Source organism: Balearica regulorum, chromosome 2, assembly GCF_011004875.1.
Source record: "Balearica regulorum gibbericeps isolate bBalReg1 chromosome 2, bBalReg1.pri, whole genome shotgun sequence".
In the NCBI taxonomy this organism is placed as follows: domain Eukaryota; kingdom Metazoa; phylum Chordata; class Aves; order Gruiformes; family Gruidae; genus Balearica; species Balearica regulorum.
Genome location: NC_046185.1, coordinates 37,990,432 through 38,008,517, shown reverse-complemented (window position 1 = coordinate 38,008,517; position 18,086 = coordinate 37,990,432). Strand labels below are relative to the sequence as shown.

The window sequence follows — 18,086 nt, the reverse complement described above, 5'->3', positions numbered from 1 at the left end:
GCATCTTTTCCAACCTTAAAGATTCTATCAGGTTATGCTGTAAAAAAAAAGTCATCACTAAATAGGAGTACACAACAGAACAATAAAGCAGTAAGGTTTAAAGCAACCCCAACAAAACCAAACAAAAAAAAACCCCAACAAAAAAAACCCAAAACAACCCCAAAATACCAAACTCTATTGTACTCGCTGAATCTTGAACACTGACGCTTCAAACAGAATTAGGCAGAGACACAGATAACAGGTAAATGGCTGTTAAACAGCACTCTGGAGAACAGTGTCAGGAAGACCTTGATAACGGTACGAAGAACTGTTTGGCACAGGGGAAGAGTATGACATCACTAGGGATGGAACACATTATACTTCAAGAATTATTACTGGCCACTGTCAAACAGACAAGACTGACCTCAGGTCTGGCCTAGTACTTCGGTTTAAGATTTAAACATTACACAACGAACTGAAAAAATCAAATACAGCCCAAGAGGAAAGGCTGTACAATTACAATTAATTCAAACACCCTCAAATTCTCTGCCTTCTGACTCTGATAAACGCCATTTGGTTTTGCTCCAGCCCAGTGAACATTATGAGAAAACTCCTAGTCACAGGTCAAGGCTTTTAGTTCCCTTCATGGGCTTTTCCACAGCAGCTCAGCGAACTGCTTATGCTCACTGTTGGAGCCTGCTGTGAAGGGCTGCAGGGAAATTCACTCCTCTCAGATTCGGCTCCCTCATCCTCTTTGTCCGTCTTCACGCTTCCCTCCGCTGCTAGTCGTGAGTTTTGTGCCAACACACTGGAGAACAACCCGATTCCACTGTTACCTACAGGATCGAAGGGGCTGACAAGGCTGAGCCGGCTGACATATTGTGAGGCAGCAGCCAGAACTGTAGTCCCAGCCTCTCCTTCCCATTCACTCTTATTCCATGGTCTGCTTCGTATTCATATTTTAATTCCCAGACAGCAGAATGCAGTATTTTTGAGTTTTTATCTATGCAGCACTACAGGGTTCATTTAACTAGTCCACCTAACAAGCAGGTTTTTTCTTCCTTTTTCTTCCTTTACTTACCATCCTTTTTCCCTCCGTCTTTGCCTAGCAGTGAGAAGACACACCCCATTCAGCAGAAGGGTGCCCACCTTCGAAAGGAGAGTCTGAGAGGCAAAGGACACTGTAAAACAAGTAGCTGTGGGTTAGACTGGTTTTGATTGCACTGATGAAAGAGTTCAAAAACTTTATTGACCTATAACCTGATTAGAATATGCCAGATGAGAACCAAATATTGTACAGAAAGTTGTACAGAATTTTTTTTACATAGAAAACTTTACATATCTGTACCATATACATTTTGTCCATCTGAAAAAAATTTCTACATCCATTGTAATACAGAATGCTTGACAACCTCGTCTTTCAACCATCAGAGCACGATTCACAGTATGAATACATTTCCAATAAATTTAACCATCCCCAAACCATGCCAGATTTGTTACTTGAATATATGCAACATTAAATTCTGTACATGAGTGAAATCTACATCGAACAAAAAAACATGTGACAGCAGACACAACCTAGACTTGTTTGCAGTGATTCAAGTTCCAGTCCTTGAAGGATCATCATTTCAATGGCTCGTTATATTTAAAAGCCCTAAAACAAGTATATTACAGGTAGTTATGTCAGTCGTGATATTTCTACACCTCTGTTCTTGACAAAAGTCAGCAACACTAACTTCTGGGCTACAATGAAACAAAACAAAAAACAAACAAACAAAAAAAAAAAAAGAAAAGAAAAGCGAAAAAAAATCACAACCCCAAAAAAATAACCCCAAACTTCTAGTGCATTTGGTAAACAATGAAGTGTTACGGGTTTTCAGCAAATCAATAATACAGAAATAAAACAATTCAGGAAGAACTGTATAGTGTTAAAGAGTTTATATTACAGACCTGCATCTCTGTACATTTTTCACAGAAGGATGATTACCAATGTCTCAGACAGCCTGAGTGTGCAAAAATCTTAGAATAAGAATATCAGACATAGTTGCTAAATATCTTTTACCATGAACAATAATCTCCATTTTCTTTTCACTATAAACATTTTATCCTTCAAAATACAGCTCTCCTGAGTTGTACTTCTTGCAGAAGCTCAAACCTTTACATATATAGTTCTTTGGGTACATTTTACTTTCACACCCGCCATAAACATCTGTTGCTATACTGCTGTCTAGGACAGTAAAGGATATTGCAGCCCGTGCTGACAAGAGGACTGTGCTAAAAACTGGCTCTGTGCTCGGCACGAGCCAGGGAAGAGAAACCGATAGAGATAATCCGTCAGGAAATAAAGGGACTGGAGTGTTGCAAGCCTTAATTACAGTTGTAAGCATCTGTACCGTTAACCCTTGGATACACACTGCCGTACAAAGAAACCATTTTTATGGATATCCAGACAGAATGCTCAGCTACCTGGTCCTTTTATTTAGCTGAGGAATATAAACTTTTAAACGGAGCGATAATCAGTCACTAGCTGCTACTGCTTGCTTATTCCAGACTCTTGTTCCGGTGGTTGGGATATTTGGAAAACCACACCAATCCGCAGGAAAAACCTTCGTAGAACAGCTCGAAGTTCAGGAATAAGATCAAACTGCATAATTTCACACAACAGAGGATAGTAGAATGAGGCATGAGCCTTGAACTGTGGAGAAAACAAACGGAAGAAATTATTCTATTATGCGTCAATACACCTCAGAAAGCATTTAAATGCTCTCCCAAGCCAAGGTGAGGAACCCACAAAGTGGCATCAGAAACATCTGTATAACCGAAGGTGGCAGTGCCAGAATAAGGCTAAGACGGCTGTGATGTATGCTGACAGATGCTCGCTAGCTACACGCAGCCCCTTGCTAATGCTTATTCTTCAAGAGGAAGAATTTTGCTATTATCAGTTAAGTTTTTTGTTGTAGTTGGCCTCTTTCATGTAATATTTCAGCCAAGTTTTGTTAGAAATAGAGGGAGATATGAATATGCATTTATTTACTGCAGAATTGCTTTGGAAAAGGTCAAGGTGATGTCATCATAGCACTGGAAGCAGAAACAGGAGCTATTTCTTTGAATAAAGCATCAGCCATGAATCCCCTTCCTTGGCAGGAGAGGGGTAAAAGCAACTTTACGCACATTTCTACAGGATTTTTAGCATCTTTTATATTTTCTCAGTCACATTTTATTTTATTGCTCAGTGCACCCTCACTCTGCATTCTGACTGTCAGTATCTGTCAAGTGCAGTGTCAATGTACATCCCCTCAAAAGAGGGCCTGCAGAGCAGCAGGAGCTTTTACAGTTGAGTACATAACTGCGCATGAAGAACCGGTCTGGAACTACTACTTACCTGTAAACGTTGTCTTAAATACCATTCCAAACAGTTACTTACCCTTTCATCACTTATCTTCAGCACTTTAGTCAAAAATAAGAGTAATAGATTAGTCCAGGCTTCCCGATGACTTTCTGATGTAAGAGTGAGGAAATAACTCAGAGCCTCGCTGCAGACACTAGAGAGGAAAGACAAAAACTAGTAACTAACATTTTATTTTGAGCTCTACTGCAGAGAGGGAGCTTTGCAACTATACCAGTGTAGAGCCCTGGTGTAGAACAGCATCGTTTTCTGAAAGCTACTGTAAGTAGTAAGAGAAAGCAGTGATTTTGTTCAACTCAGAACCAAAGCCCCAGGACTTTGGTATTAAATACATTGTAAATACGTGCACAAACAGCACGATCGTATTTTGTTAGCGTGTCAGGTGCTCTTTGAGAGGTATTAAAATGCACGTGACAAAATGATACGCAGACTTTAAAAATACTTTCACTGTGTTACTGCCATGGTTTTAAGACCTCTGTTATTCCAACACTTGCTTGAACAACTTCGTAAACTAAAAACATTCAGGTGAACCTTAGCATTCACGGCAATGAATAACCAAAGAGCCAAAAGCTGTGTGACATAGGCTTCTGAAACCCAGCACTCATTGCTACAGATGAGAACAAATAGCATCGGTTCCCTAAAATATTTGAGGTTACCAAAAGAAAAAAAACAGGGTTGAGGTGACAGTTGCTTTTCTTTTTAAAGAGGAGCTCTAACTACCCCCCACTTACCCACATGCTACAAAAAAAGGTGACAAAACCTTTGTTCTCTCCTGCAAAATACGTGTTGAGAAGAAAAAGCAGAGGCAGTATTAGCAGCGGAGGCACAGCACTCTCCACACAATGTAAAACTTCTTAATATTAGTTGTGCCCAGCACCATACTGTGTTAGCCCTAGGAAATTTGCTGCAAACAGAAGAGATCTATCCTTTTAAATAAAAATAAACATTCTTTAACACCAGAAATAACATCAACAGGTTCAGCTACGTGGACCTTACTTTAGTAGTCTTTGCTGGACCTCCTCCCATGCACTGGTACGGCTTTCATCCATGTACATACGGAACAGGATGCGCAACCCGCAGGCAAGACTACTGGTCTCCTGTTTCAGGAGATTAGGCTTTGATTTGCCTTTGAAACCTGGAGAAATTCCAAGCATCCATTTAGATTTTTGTTTCATCTGATGTTTTTTCCTTACGGTCCCCCACTTCTCCTTCTGAACATCATCTGCATTAGATTAGTTAGAACCACCACCTCATGTAATTAATTTCTCACTACATTTAGTACAGTAGAACACTGCTAAAGATTAACCCATGTATATACGCACCAAAATTGTGTTTGGCACCCATTTTTATATAAGCTTCCAAGTAGATGTGATAACGTGCATTCTAACCACCTGAACAATGGACCGTTTTCTCTCAATCGTGTACCTTAGTGTAAACTGGTTTATTGCTTGTTTTTGGTAAAAATGTCTACAATACTACTGTTTCCAAAGCTGTTACTGTATAATTAATCTCAGTGTGCTAGTGGAGGTCCATACACCAAAAAACATACCCTAAATATTAGTACTCCTTCACTCAAGCTGAAGTGGTTCTGTGTATGCATACAGCAACGCACATGACAGCTTGCTGCATATTCACGCTATGCATTCACCATTAAAAATATTAATATAGCTAACTTTGGTGCAAGGAATAGATTAAACACAACGCTACACAGAGTTCATTTTCCATCTGTTTCAGAAAAGGACACATATTTCACTTATACACCAGTAGGTAAAACAACCCCCGTAACAAATTTCGGGGTTTTTGTGCCTGGAGCTTCCAAGCACAGGGCTCTCATCTACAGCCAGGGATCAGCCTGGCAGCTGCAACCCAGTGAAAACTTAAATTTTAGAAAATTGAAAAGCTATTTGCACCTGCACAAGTGAGGTCTCCCTTTAGGGCTTCTAGGGTTATAGAATTACAGCTTGATATTCAATTTTACATTCAGCATCGAAGTATTTTTGACCTATTTTTGGGTCAATTCGAAGCACGGTAACACATTCTCACAAAATATTTCTTCAAGGTGACTGACTCACCTGCTTTCCAGAGAGCAGTTCTTTGTTCATTGTTTGAATTAAATGCTTTAGCAAATCTGTGAGATTCCAGCAGACAATCAAGAAGTTTGAAAAGCTGCTGTGATGTTAGAAAACGATACATCCCTTGATCTTGTGTATCCACATGGACATCGAAGTCTACTGCATCTCTCTATTAAAAAAAAAAGAAAAAAGAGAAAAAGATTTCAAGTAAAAATTCACAATTGTCTTCAGCAAGCTCTTGTGATAACTCAATCCTACTCTGTTTTCATCCGTACTTTTACTTAAAACTGTATTAAAAGTTGTATCCACATCACAGTTACATAAATCCCTTTGAACAACACAGGTTTTAATCTCCACAGCGTGCTGCCTCAGCACAGCTAAGGCAATTTAATGCGTGATGTAAAAGATCTCAGTCTGCTGGAAGTTCTCAAGCGCTTCTAAAAATTGTAAATTAGACAATGTTACGGGAATTTATGAAACTTTATCCACGAGAGATAAAGCTGTTAAAGAGAGAGATACCTATCGGTTCCACTTACTTGTGCTGCTGCTAGGTTCTCTGCATCCTCTTTTTTGCTAGTTGCTGGGAAGAACACAATATTGTCGATAGTCTGAATGAGTTCCAGTTGTACAACGCATTTGATCAAAAGAGCAGCAAATAACTTCTGTTCTGGAAATTCTTTAAAGGAAGAAAAAATTTGCTTGTTAACTAAAGAACTACAATACTTTTTTTTTTTTTCTTTTCTTTGAGCTATTTTGGGGGTAAGGTGAAGAACACCTTAACTTCAGGGACATTCATAAACCAAACCCAGAATCCACCCATCTGAATGACTCTTCTAAAACCAGGCCCGATCACCATGTTAACAATTGGCAGGTTTTAAAAAACTATTTCCTAACTTTAAAGTCACCTGCCATATATTGGACAAATACTCAGCATTACCTAAAAATCACCAAAATTAGCGACCTTGTTGTTAGCATCAGTGCAACGGCAAGAACCAGAAGCTGAGACTGTCCAAACGCCCACAGGCAGAGGCGGCTTAGGGTAGCACTGATATCACTGATGCGTGTTTGTACTCGTGGCAGGTACTAATACCACCAGACATTAGCATTTTAAGCACCAACTCGTAACTTTGCACAAGTATCTTAAGGGTTTGATAAACTCTCTTCAAATGAGCCTAAATACACCTCCCACCCCACCCCCCAGCTATTGCTTCTGTTGCATTCTGTCCAGAAAGAACTTTGCTCTTAAGAAAAAAATAAATTGCTCATTTACATAGCATTATAAGGAGAGTACTATTTTTAATGTTTTGCTTTGAGTAAAAAGCCTGCAAGTTAGCAGCTGAACTCTAGATTTTTTTTAAAGCACAAGTCAAAAATGTGGAACAACAAGGCACCAACAGAATTCTGTCATACTACATGAAGGCAAACATTTAACCAATGTCATTTTCTTTACATCATGTTTCTAAATTTATAGCTGGGGCTATAACCAAAAATATCAAACATCTGCTAAATACTACTCTGAACAGATACAAAATGCCAAATAACTACAAAACACGCACTTGCTGTTGGCCTGGTTTTACTCATTTCTTCACCTATGGTGGACCCTGCGCTGGGTTGATATGGACGTCCATCTGAAGATCTAGGCTGAATAGAATCATGAATATCTACTGACTTCTGTGAGATTGTATCCTGAAAAGACAGCAAAAAAAATAAAAAAATTAACTTACAGAAAACTTATGTGAGCTAATCGTCAACAGAGTTGTGCTCTTCATAGCTTAAGACATTTGTCATTTCAACACTGCACTTTTTCATTCACTTTAGTCATATTTGATATTAGCATTCAAGAAAGATGTACTAAAAAGATGACCTCCTAAGAAAGAACTGAAAATTGAACAAGCAACAAATACTTAATTACACAGCAAACATATGCTACAATGAGTAGTATTTTGCACATAGGTTTTTTCTATGCCATCCAAGCATTTAGTATGTCAGCCAACAGTTAGTTTGACTTCTACCAGACTAAGTGCAGGAGGTTTGCTTCAAGGTTCTGATACTGGGAAATGCAGTATCTACCTTGATCTACAATAAAACCCTCTAATAGTTTTTGTGACAGTTTGTATTCCTTTTATAATGGGTGACAATGTGGACACACAGCTCTGAAATGACAAGGCCAAACAATATGAGGTATCATCAAACTTTAATCTTTACTTGCCTTTACTCCCTTGAATATTCTGAATTACTAGCTCCTACTGACATGTTTGTAGGTGCTGCAGGAATCTACCACAGTAAAATGATGGAGGAGGAGAATATACGCATATCAAGAAAATGCTCTAATTTAAAATCCTTTTGCCAGAGAGCTGTTTCAGCAGACTCTTGCAATACGTTCTGATTCTCCATGTTGTATGTGTTTTCTTGTGAGCTAGAACTCACTGACCTTGGAAGACAAATCGTTGGGGGTTTATTTTTTTAATATATTATCTTCCTTCTTGATCAAGTATTAAAATCAATGGAAATACCTATTGTTTTCATTTCAGAAAGCGTTCATTGAAAGAGAGAAATGTAATTAATCTAATTAGGAACAAAAGATGTTATCATTAACTGCAAAGCAGTTATATATAGTGATTACTGTCCCTTGCAATAACCCCGCGTTTCTACTGGCATTTGTTCCGTAAGTGCTGCTGGCAACTACACATTAAATACACCCTGCATGGTGGTATTTGCAAGATTCAAATCTACACATACAGTTCCTATGAAGACAATATCAACTTCTCATACCAGTAAATAACCAAGGTTTATCTCTCAATTATTAAGTATAAATATATTTTAATAGATGTTATGTCTATAGATAGTAGAATGCATCCTTATATTTGAACTACCTGAAAAATCAGACAGAAATATCTAAAGCCTGCAAAAATTCTGTCCTACCAAAAGAATGGATCCCAAATGTATCTCCTTTAACACTATTTATTATACAAATTCTGTTAATTTTGAAGTTGTAAAGTGTCTTTTTACACTGAAGACAAAAAAGATTTTTGAAATCATTCATGTTAAGCTATTTCAAAGAGGAAAGATCTTTCAGTTTATTCATGACTAAGACATTCAATATATTTGCCATTTTTGCATGCTATTATATTTGATATAAATGGATCAAAAATATAGCCAACATTTAGATTAAATATTTTATACATCACACCACTACAAATGAGTCAAGATATAGCAAGCACATTCAGTCACATGGATGTAAAATACGTGTGTAATGAGAACTGGCCATCACAAATATTTACACTCTGTTGTAAGTAAATTATGTTAACACTCCATAAACACAAATGGATGGAGTCGGTCTCTCTTAGTAGAGCTAATTTGGGACCATATCCTTGAATCAATTTTATCAAATGCTTCATTAGTCTACAAAGAACTTCATGCAGCAGTCTTGTGAGAATGTCCAAAAGCTAAACTAATTCTCATCAGCAGTAAAGTAGCTACCAGGCTGCCACTTGTAGGCAAGTCCAAATTTTACATCAGTTTATTCAATCAGTGCTAAGAAATCTGATGGTCATACATATTTTCTATTTGAAACACTGATGTTTAAGTTCTCAGTACCAGAGAAAATTTGAAGGAAAAACGTCAATCCAACTGGCAAACTTTCCACCTCCAGCATTTTCTCATGATGCCAATACATCAAAGAGAATATTGAGCAAAATGAAACCAAAACCAAGCCCCAAACCAGAAAACAACTCAAACTGTAAATACAGTATTACAGATACAGGACATTACCTAAAACACACACAGATAACGACCTACAGCCAACTTCTGGAAGCCAACTTTGTTGCAAACAAATACTGCTCTTTCTCAATTAACTCCTTGCCATTTTTAAGCATTACATAGCACTTTATCTGGAAAAAACTTTTTTCAAGTAAATCAAAAGTGAAAAATGGGCTTAAGCATACTTCTCACTTATTCTATTTCACAACACATTTGTACCATACTCTTGCAAGCTTTTAAAATATTGTTTATTTCAGCAGCTTACCAGTTTTTCTTTTGCATCAGAGGGAGATCCAGAGCCAAATTCACCACTGACTGGTCGCCAAGTCAGCAGCCTTGAAAACACAAAACCAGTACCAAATGTATTAAGTTTGAAAGACAAATCAGAACTGATATTCTAAAAAGTCCACTTCAATATGGTGGGGGTTTTGTTTAATTTACATTAATGGAAGCCAAACATAAAAAGAGTCGGATATAGATATTTCCAGAAATGAATAAACTAATTTCAGTTTTAAGTATACATTTTATTCTTTCACACAGAATGAAAAATTTAACTATTGTGCTTTTTGATCTTCAACATTTCTGCCAATTGCCTTGGAAGAACAAGCGGATTATGTGGAGGTGGATTAATTTTTCTCAGAAATACTGGATTTGGCTTTAGGCAGTGCTCTAGTGCCATTAGTGGGCCTTGGTCTCTCACACTGTCCAGCTTTACCTGGAATAAGGAATGAATCTACCCCAGGACAAATCAGCATGAACGTCTGGAGATGTTTTGCATTCTCTGTCTGGGATACGTTCCAGCATTGTGGTTCTATTTATACTTAGGAGTCATTGCTGTTATGAGGTACCAAGTCACTGACAATACTTCTGATCTCTTCCCTGCAGTTGTCCTACAGCACGTTGCTGTCTTGAGGATCTTCAACGTAAGCACTAAAAAATTTCTACATTAATTGTAACTTACTGAGGCTGGCTGTGCCTGCCAAGAATTGAGGGACATTGGATTAAATAACCTAAGCAGTCTCATCATCTCTTGTTCTATCAAATCTATTGCTACAAAGTAAGATTAAAGTTATTTGTCATTGTTATGATCTCAAACTATTTAGCCTCAATCTGTGTGAGGCAACACTTGATGGACATCTCTGTCTGCATATCCTAAGTGAGATCTTTCCCATTGTGTTAAGGTTCCTAAATTAACTTATCACTGATCTCCATACACCTAAAGACCATACAACTAAAAATACAAATCAGAAAAGATAAAATCTTGAGGCATTTAATGAGACAACAAATAAAGTAGAGCAGAAAACTGAATTGAGTCTTGAAAGCTACCAGGACACAAATTGCAGATTATTCTGGACTAGAGGTTGTTAAATACAGTGCAATTTATTTGGGGCTATAAAGTCCTAAACTTCTATCTGTCAAAGTAGGCATTGGAATAATGAGCCATTACGAGCCGGTAGAGGCCAGATCATCGTAATTTGTGCAAAGAACCAATTCTAACTCCTGAAGACAAGAGGGCATTCATCCTGGCTTTCTCAGTGTCAGCAAGCCAAGACTTGCTCTAATGAACCTTCAGAAAATCTCAATTAAAAAAAAAAGTTATAAAGAGAATAGAAATTAAATAAAAAGAAGAACTGAAGAAACTATTAAAATGAGCTAATGAAATACGGGCTGGATGAGCAAACAGTGAGGTGGATTGAAAACTGGCTGAACAGCTGAGCCAAAAGGGTGGTGATCAGGGGCATAAAGTCTAGTTCAAGGCCAGTCACTACTGGTGTACCCCAGGGGTCAATACTGGGTCCAATTCTGTTCAACATCTACATTAATGATCTTGATGATGGGGCAGAGTGGACCCTCGCCAAATTTGCTGGTGACACAAAAGTGGGAGGAGAGGCTGATACACCAGAGGGTCATGCTGCCACCCCAGAGGGACCTTGAAGGGCTGGCGAAATGGGCTGACGGGAACCTCATACAGTTCAACAAGGGGAAGTGCAAAGTTCTTCACCTGAGAGGAACAAGCCCATGCACTGGTACATGCTGGGGGCCACCCAGCTGGAAAGCAGCTTGGCAGAGAAAGCCCTAGTGGACACCAGGTTGGACATGAGTCAGTGATGTGCCCTTGCTGCAAAGAAAGCAAATGGTGTCCTGGGCTGCATTAGGAGAGTTGCCAGCAGGTGGAAGGAGGTGATCCTGCCCCTCTGCTCAGCACTGTGTCCAGTCCTGGGCTCCCCAGTATAAGAGAGACATGGATGTATTGGAGAGAGTCCAGCAAAGGGCCACTAAGGTGATGGAGGGAGGGGAGCATCTCTCCCGTGAGGAAAGGCTGAGAGCTGGGACTGTTCAGCCTGGAGAAGAGATGGCTTAGGGGGATCTCACCAATGTGTATAAACACATGCGGGGAGAATGCAAAGAGGACAGAGCCAGGCTTTTTTCAGCAGTGCCCAGTGGCAGGACCAGAGGCAACAGGCACAAACTGAAACAGAGGAGTTTCCCTCTGAACATCATTAAACACTTTTTCTCTGTGAGGGTGACCAAACACTGGCACAGGTTGCCCACAGAGGCTGTGGAGCTTCCCTCCTTGGAGAATTCAGAAGCCAGGAAGTGGTCCTGGGGAAACTGATCTGGGTGGCCCTGCTTGAGCAGGGGGGTTGGACCAGACAACTTCCAGAGCCCCTTCCAACCTCAGCCATTCTGTGTGGTTCTGTGTTAGTATCTTCAGGTATCAACACCTGAGTGATTCTGTGGAAGCTTGGCAGGAATACAGTTTGGGCTTTTCTAGCAAGTGATCCTTGCTGAAATTAGTGGCTGAATAAATACTCTAGTACTAATTTTTCCAAACAAGCAAATAATACGATCATCTCTCTTTGCAAAAAGGTAACTTGCCAAGAACCAGCAGAGGCTAGTACTACAGCTAAGAACTCCTGCAGCCAATGCTGCAACTCTTAAATTGAAGAAGTTACACAGTATCTGGAAGATGTTTTATATGAATGCTAAAAGAGAACAGATGTAATCGTACCTGATCAGATTAACATCCCCTACCTGATCAGATTAATAAAAACCTTGCCAGAAGATACTTTACATTCCAGAGATTCATAGCATCTGACTATTTCAAGACATTTAGCAATAAAACACTTGCCTATAAAACTTTCATGTGCCTCACTGTGTGATTTGTCTCTGTCTTCATTTTAACATTAACTGTTGTGCTACTTCCAGACATGGGAAAACAAAGGAGCATTTGCTGCCTTCTCTAAGAAACTGGGGCAGCCTCCACAACAAGCTGGGTATTAAAACTGTGTTGTCAAAAAAGAAAAAAAAAAAAAATTAAGGCTGGGAGGACAGAAAAAGCTCTGCCGCAAAAATAAGGCTAATAGAGGGACTAAGAAATACAAATATGAAATGCCAGCCAAACCAGAAGTCACAGAAAAAGAACAAGATCCCATAAACAGAGAGGAAAAAAAGGAGCTGTCCAGAGGGAGAAAGAATTATCCTCCTAGGGCTCAGAAAGAAAGGAAAAAAAAGTCTCCATTAAAAATATGAACAAATACCTGTATACTGTTACCATAATTCTTCTTACCCATCTAAATAGCTTCAGCTTTAATCAAATATGGTCAAAGTGAAAAGACTGTTTTGAGCAGTTTTGTGTCACTCAACAATTGTTTGGAGAAGAGCAGCTGTACTTTCACTATGGGAAAGGGGACGGATTACATGCTCACGGATAAAATGCAAGTAAGATTTATTTTACCCTGCAAAAGTTGGGAACCTCCCAGAAATATAAGAAGGAATAATATAATGGAAGTTCTCAAAGAAGGCACAAAAAGATTAAAAAAGGAGATGGAAAGTAAAGAATGGAAATGTATGGAAGGAGTCAGATACCCTCCTAGGAAAAATAACCCATTTGAAAAGCAGAAGCGCTATAAACATCAAACAGAATAATTCACGTATTTCCAATCAGATATAGCTAAAGGCAACAAGAGTATTTTGAATGTGTCTAAATATTAAGAAATTCAAAATGCTGCTCTAGAAGGGTGTCTAATATTCAGCGAAAAGAATACCCAGAAACCTAAGTTTGATAATATGTGGAAACCAAAGCAAATGTTCTGCTAGTGAGTATTCACTTCAAAATCTTTCCAGGTATGGGACACAGTAAGTTAGGGCTGATTCAATTGGACTTTTATATCCAGAGATATGGTTTCAAATTTTATTTTTTGCAGATACCAAAATGCAAAAAATCTTGCTAGCTCCTAGATGTTTCAGCTTTATTTTAGTATTATTTTTTGGATGTAATTACTTCATACCAATTCACATAGCAAAGTAGGTGAGGTAGTGACAGATGGATTAACTTATATTTTAAGCATGAATGAAGATCTCTTACAGTGCTATCTGATACATAACTCTAAAATTAGAGGAAAGATTGGTGTGCAGAAGATTCCCTTTTGCTTCAGTTTTCTTCAGGCCTGAACTAGGTGATACCCAGAAGGAAACACTATGAACTAGTTGACAGACATAGGACAAGTAATAACACAACAGTTCAACGTTAAGACTAGCAGATTTGAGAACAAGTAGTGTTTTACCTCAGTGTTAGTAGGGTAAGGGAAAAAAACCCCTCATCTTTGTACAATGCTGGACGTGATTTCTGGTTATCCTGCTTTATGATGTATATGTATAACATGCTACTCAGAATAGTATAGTCTTGTTCCAAGAAACTTCACACAGAGTTATAACACGAAGGGAAAACAGCTACCAAATATGCAAGATAATTTTCATAAAAAGATTCGGATTCACAGACACATATGATGGAAGTTAACCATGAACCACAGAGACTGAAATCTGTAAGACTGTTGCAGTATTTTAGTATTTTGTGGAAAAAGCTTCACATGTAATTACAAATTGCAAGCTCTGCGTATCAATAGCATCTTCTATTACAAAAAGAAAATGACAAAAAAAATCAGATACTACTGCTTAAAAAAATCCAGCATTTTAAAATTGAATCAAGTTACAGTTTTGCGTTTTTGGGTTTGTTTGGTTTTTTTGCCTTCTCTCTCATATGGTATTTCTAGTTTTTAACAGTTTATCATTTACAACACAAAAGTAGTATATGTAGCACCTAATTTATCATTATGTTCCAAGAAAATCTGCTTTTATTTAGTCCACATATATCAGCTTTTTATTCACCTCACCTATTAGATATCTAACAGTTTGAAATCAGTAAGTCATCTAGCTAAACTGTTTTACAAAGTATAAGTATTAACAGTCATCTTACGCATGAGGGATTGTAGTTTTGAAAATATCCAGCATGCAAGTACAAGTTTTATCCCAGATTTCTAGGGTAAACTTTTCACCATTTAGGATGACAACATTCTCCAAACAGTTTGTACCAGACCGTGCCAGTTGTTCATTGTCTGGAAAAGACAAACAGTGTATTTGTTTATTCACATTCCACACAGTAAAATGTTAACATTGTTTAACATAATTTGGTACAGTCCTACCTTGCTGCACACACCAGTACAGCTGTGCAAATATATCATCCAAAAGAACATCACTAAGTACTTCTAAATACTGCGTGAATACATCACATATTGCATAAAGTGCATGGTTGCAAGTAGTTGTCATCCATTCCGCTTTCTAGGAGAGGGAAAAAAAAAAGTTACAACTTTGTTTAAAGTGAAACTTTTAGGATACACATCCCTGCAGACAGGCAGATGTATTTATTTACTCAATTTGAATTGCTTTATAATGACATGAAATTCCTTTCTATATCTCAATATGCCCAAAACTTGGAGCCCTAACTTTTACTTTGCTAACTAGCAGGTTTAAAAAAACTACAGAAACAAACAACTATTCTTGGAGATCAGATTATATGACTGACAAGCACTTACCATCATGAGACACTGAGTTTGACATTAAACTTCACGTTGAACCCTAGCTCAGTAGTTTAAATCCAAGCTAAGCAGAACTTATTTCTTCTAATTGTGACTTCACTGCTGCTTACAAACTTCATTTCATTGAGCATATTGCCATGAAATGATATGTCTCAGGCTCCAGACATCATGTGTACAAGGTGCAGCTCTTTTTACAAATCTAGCTATGTTGCATTTTATGCTATTCTTCTGTTGTTCGTAGTGTAAACTACTAGGCCTTTTACATACACGGTTTAAAAAAAAAAAAAAAAAAAAAGAGAAAAGTGACATCCCTCCAACAGAATGCTAATAAAACAAAGTACAGTTACTAGAACCACATGGTCAACCATGCAAGTGTTCAGGTTTGCCTAACATCACTTGATAAGCTATATTACTAATCAGGTTTTCTACTATAAATATAGATTTCATGTAAATTATCTTCCCCCACTTTTTTCACCTCAGTCTGCTGTTCTGGCAGTTTCATGTTGTCAAATATCCTGAAGACAATTCGAAACAAATCTTGCCACCAGTGTTTTTCGTAAGTATGGCCATATGTCTTCATTATTTCAAACATTACTGTTAAGCCCCTGAAATGAAGAAAGAACAACATATATTAAGAGTTACACAAATACATGAACTAAACCATATATGTCCAACTACAATAGCAATAACAAACTCAAGTACTGTTAAGAACATTATACATTGATCTGATGTGGATCAGTCACACTAGTACACTAAAATTAAGTAGAAAATCAGTTTGTTTAAAAAACACTTAAAAGTCACAGTATTTTCACAGCCAGAAATACTTTAGAGAACTGTGGTAAATTCAAATTAAAATAGGAAAACAAATTCTTTACAAAGGACCACAAAAATAAAGTAACAAGTATTTCCAGGTAAGAAATACAGAGATCTAGAAACGAGTATTAATCTTCGCTAGCTATAAAGGGAGTCCAGATGCAGAGCTGGCTTGTAATGTGTAAATTTAAAACGATTTGTATACAACCTGCCATATTTAGCATCAGAACTGCAACAGAATACACTTCATACGGGAAAAGCCATAGGCAAGGAAAATAGGCAGGTTTTACATGAAATCAGAGTACAGCTTTGCTTTTTCAACAGTTTCTGCAATCTTCAATCAGTTCATGAATCATGGTGTAACACCAGTTTTAAAATCCTCAAAGTAACTACGAAGGGCAAGACACAGGAAGGCAGGCAGGACTCGTGTCATGAGTTTTAATTAAAACCAAAACAAGATTCCAACAGAATTTTGCTGTTGGAGTACCCTAAAAGAAAACCAACTCATTGCATGGAGCATTTTACATTTGTTTTAAACAGAGCAAAACTGGAAATGTGACACAAGGCTTATCCAGGTGTCCTGGTTTCAGCTGGAATAGAGTTAATTTTCTTCCTAGTGGCTGGTATAGTGCTGTGTTTTGGATTTAGTATGAAAATAATGCTGATAACACACTGATGCTTTACTTGTTGCTAAGTAGGGCTTACGCTAAGACAAGGACTTTTCAGCTTCTCATGCCCTGGCAGTGAGAAGGCTGGGGGTGCACAAGAAGCTGGAAGGGGACACAGCCAGGACTGCTGATCCAAACTGGCCAAAGGAATATTCCATACCATATGACATCATGCTCAGCATATAAACTGGGGGGAGTTGGCAGGGGGGCAGCAATTGCCGCTCAGGGACTGGCTGGGCATTGATCAGCAGGTGGTGTTTTTCATTTGCATCACTTGTTTTTCTGGGGTTTTATTTGTCTTTTTGTTATTTCCCTTGTCATTACAAATATTATTATCATTGGCATCATCATCGTAATTTATTTCAATTATTAAACTGTTCTAATCTCGACCCACAAGTTCTCTCACTTTTACCTTTCCAATTCTCTCCCCCATTCCACCAGGTGGAGAGGGTGAGTGACTGTGTGGTGCTTAGTTGCCAGCTGGGGTTAAACCACAATACCAGGTCAACTATGACAAATGACTAAAATGAAATAAGTAACAGGGCCATATCATGGAATCAAACATCATACATTTATATTTACTAGTGAACAGAGAGGATCAGTATCGCCACTGGAAAAATACAGATTTGGATATTAATCCAATGTAATACCTTTTTTAAAGGGGGGGGGGGCGGTTTAATGCATATGGACCATTTAAGAGTTGAGGTTCCACATTAAAATAATGCTTGCTTCTTATATGTTAGGAAAGTTAGAAGTTGACTTTTACATTTTACTGTGTTCTAGGCATGAACTGCCTCCATCACATCTGACTAAGTTGAGCTGAGCTGTTTTAAATAGTTTACAGCTTCTATAATAAATGGAAAACAGTCACTCATTTTAATTACTTAAGCTTTAATTTATTTGCAAATGAACTATTTAAATAGTTCTTACCTTTGCGATTTCATGACTATTCATCCTAAACAGGCACTATTTGAATATTTAAGGAAGTGTACTCTATTTAACATAATGCAATCATACCACATAACTTCATTATTTATTATAACAGAAGACAAACATTTCATATGTAAAGAACACACACTTAATTTCTACATTCCAGCATCTATTTAGAAGGTGCTTTAAAAAAGTCTGGTGTTCCCACAGTGGTATCACCTACATTAAATACGTTTTACAATGGTTACATTTACTAAGGGAGCTGTTTCTATTTTAAAAGTGTAAAGTAAGCCTTTTAAAATTTGAATTACAAATACTGATTGTTACCTGGTTCTTACATCTAATTTGCATCTATTGATGATACAGGACAACTCAAACAAAATTGGAAACCATCCTCGCACCCATACTCTGTCTTCAGGAGCTACATTCATATCATCACTTGTGTATTCCTTGAATGCCTGTAGAAGAAAACACAGGGTTATACAGAGTCGTAAGAGTTAGATTCTATTCTTCAAAATAAAACACAATTTGAACTGTAAATAACAATCTCTGCTGTACTAGTATTACACCCAGATACCTCAGG

The 18,086-nt window shown here is 37.8% G+C and overlaps 1 protein-coding gene across 3 annotated transcripts in view; it reads right to left on the bottom strand.

Annotated features, from left to right (window-relative positions):
* The window catches only part of ARFGEF1 (ARF guanine nucleotide exchange factor 1), a 270,777-nt gene that overhangs the window by 171,770 nt on the left and 80,921 nt on the right, over positions 1-18,086 (bottom strand). Inside the window, exons 29-39 of one of the 3 annotated variants that reach the window (XM_075743950.1) lie at positions 17,831-17,961; positions 15,568-15,697; positions 14,700-14,835; positions 14,474-14,612; positions 9,482-9,551; positions 7,014-7,143; positions 5,994-6,133; positions 5,458-5,626; positions 4,382-4,520; positions 3,404-3,521; positions 1,207-2,674 (exon numbers count right to left, since the gene is read on the bottom strand). In XM_075743950.1, coding sequence (XP_075600065.1) covers positions 2,510-2,674; positions 3,404-3,521; positions 4,382-4,520; positions 5,458-5,626; positions 5,994-6,133; positions 7,014-7,143; positions 9,482-9,551; positions 14,474-14,612; positions 14,700-14,835; positions 15,568-15,697; positions 17,831-17,961 — 1,467 coding nt within the window. In that variant the 3' untranslated portion in view covers positions 1,207-2,509. Of the gene's footprint in view, positions 1-1,206; positions 2,675-3,403; positions 3,522-4,381; positions 4,521-5,457; positions 5,627-5,993; positions 6,134-7,013; positions 7,144-9,481; positions 9,552-14,473; positions 14,613-14,699; positions 14,836-15,567; positions 15,698-17,830; positions 17,962-18,086 lie in introns of those variants that run through there. The other 2 variants (XR_012833794.1, XR_012833795.1) reach the window with 2 other exon arrangements.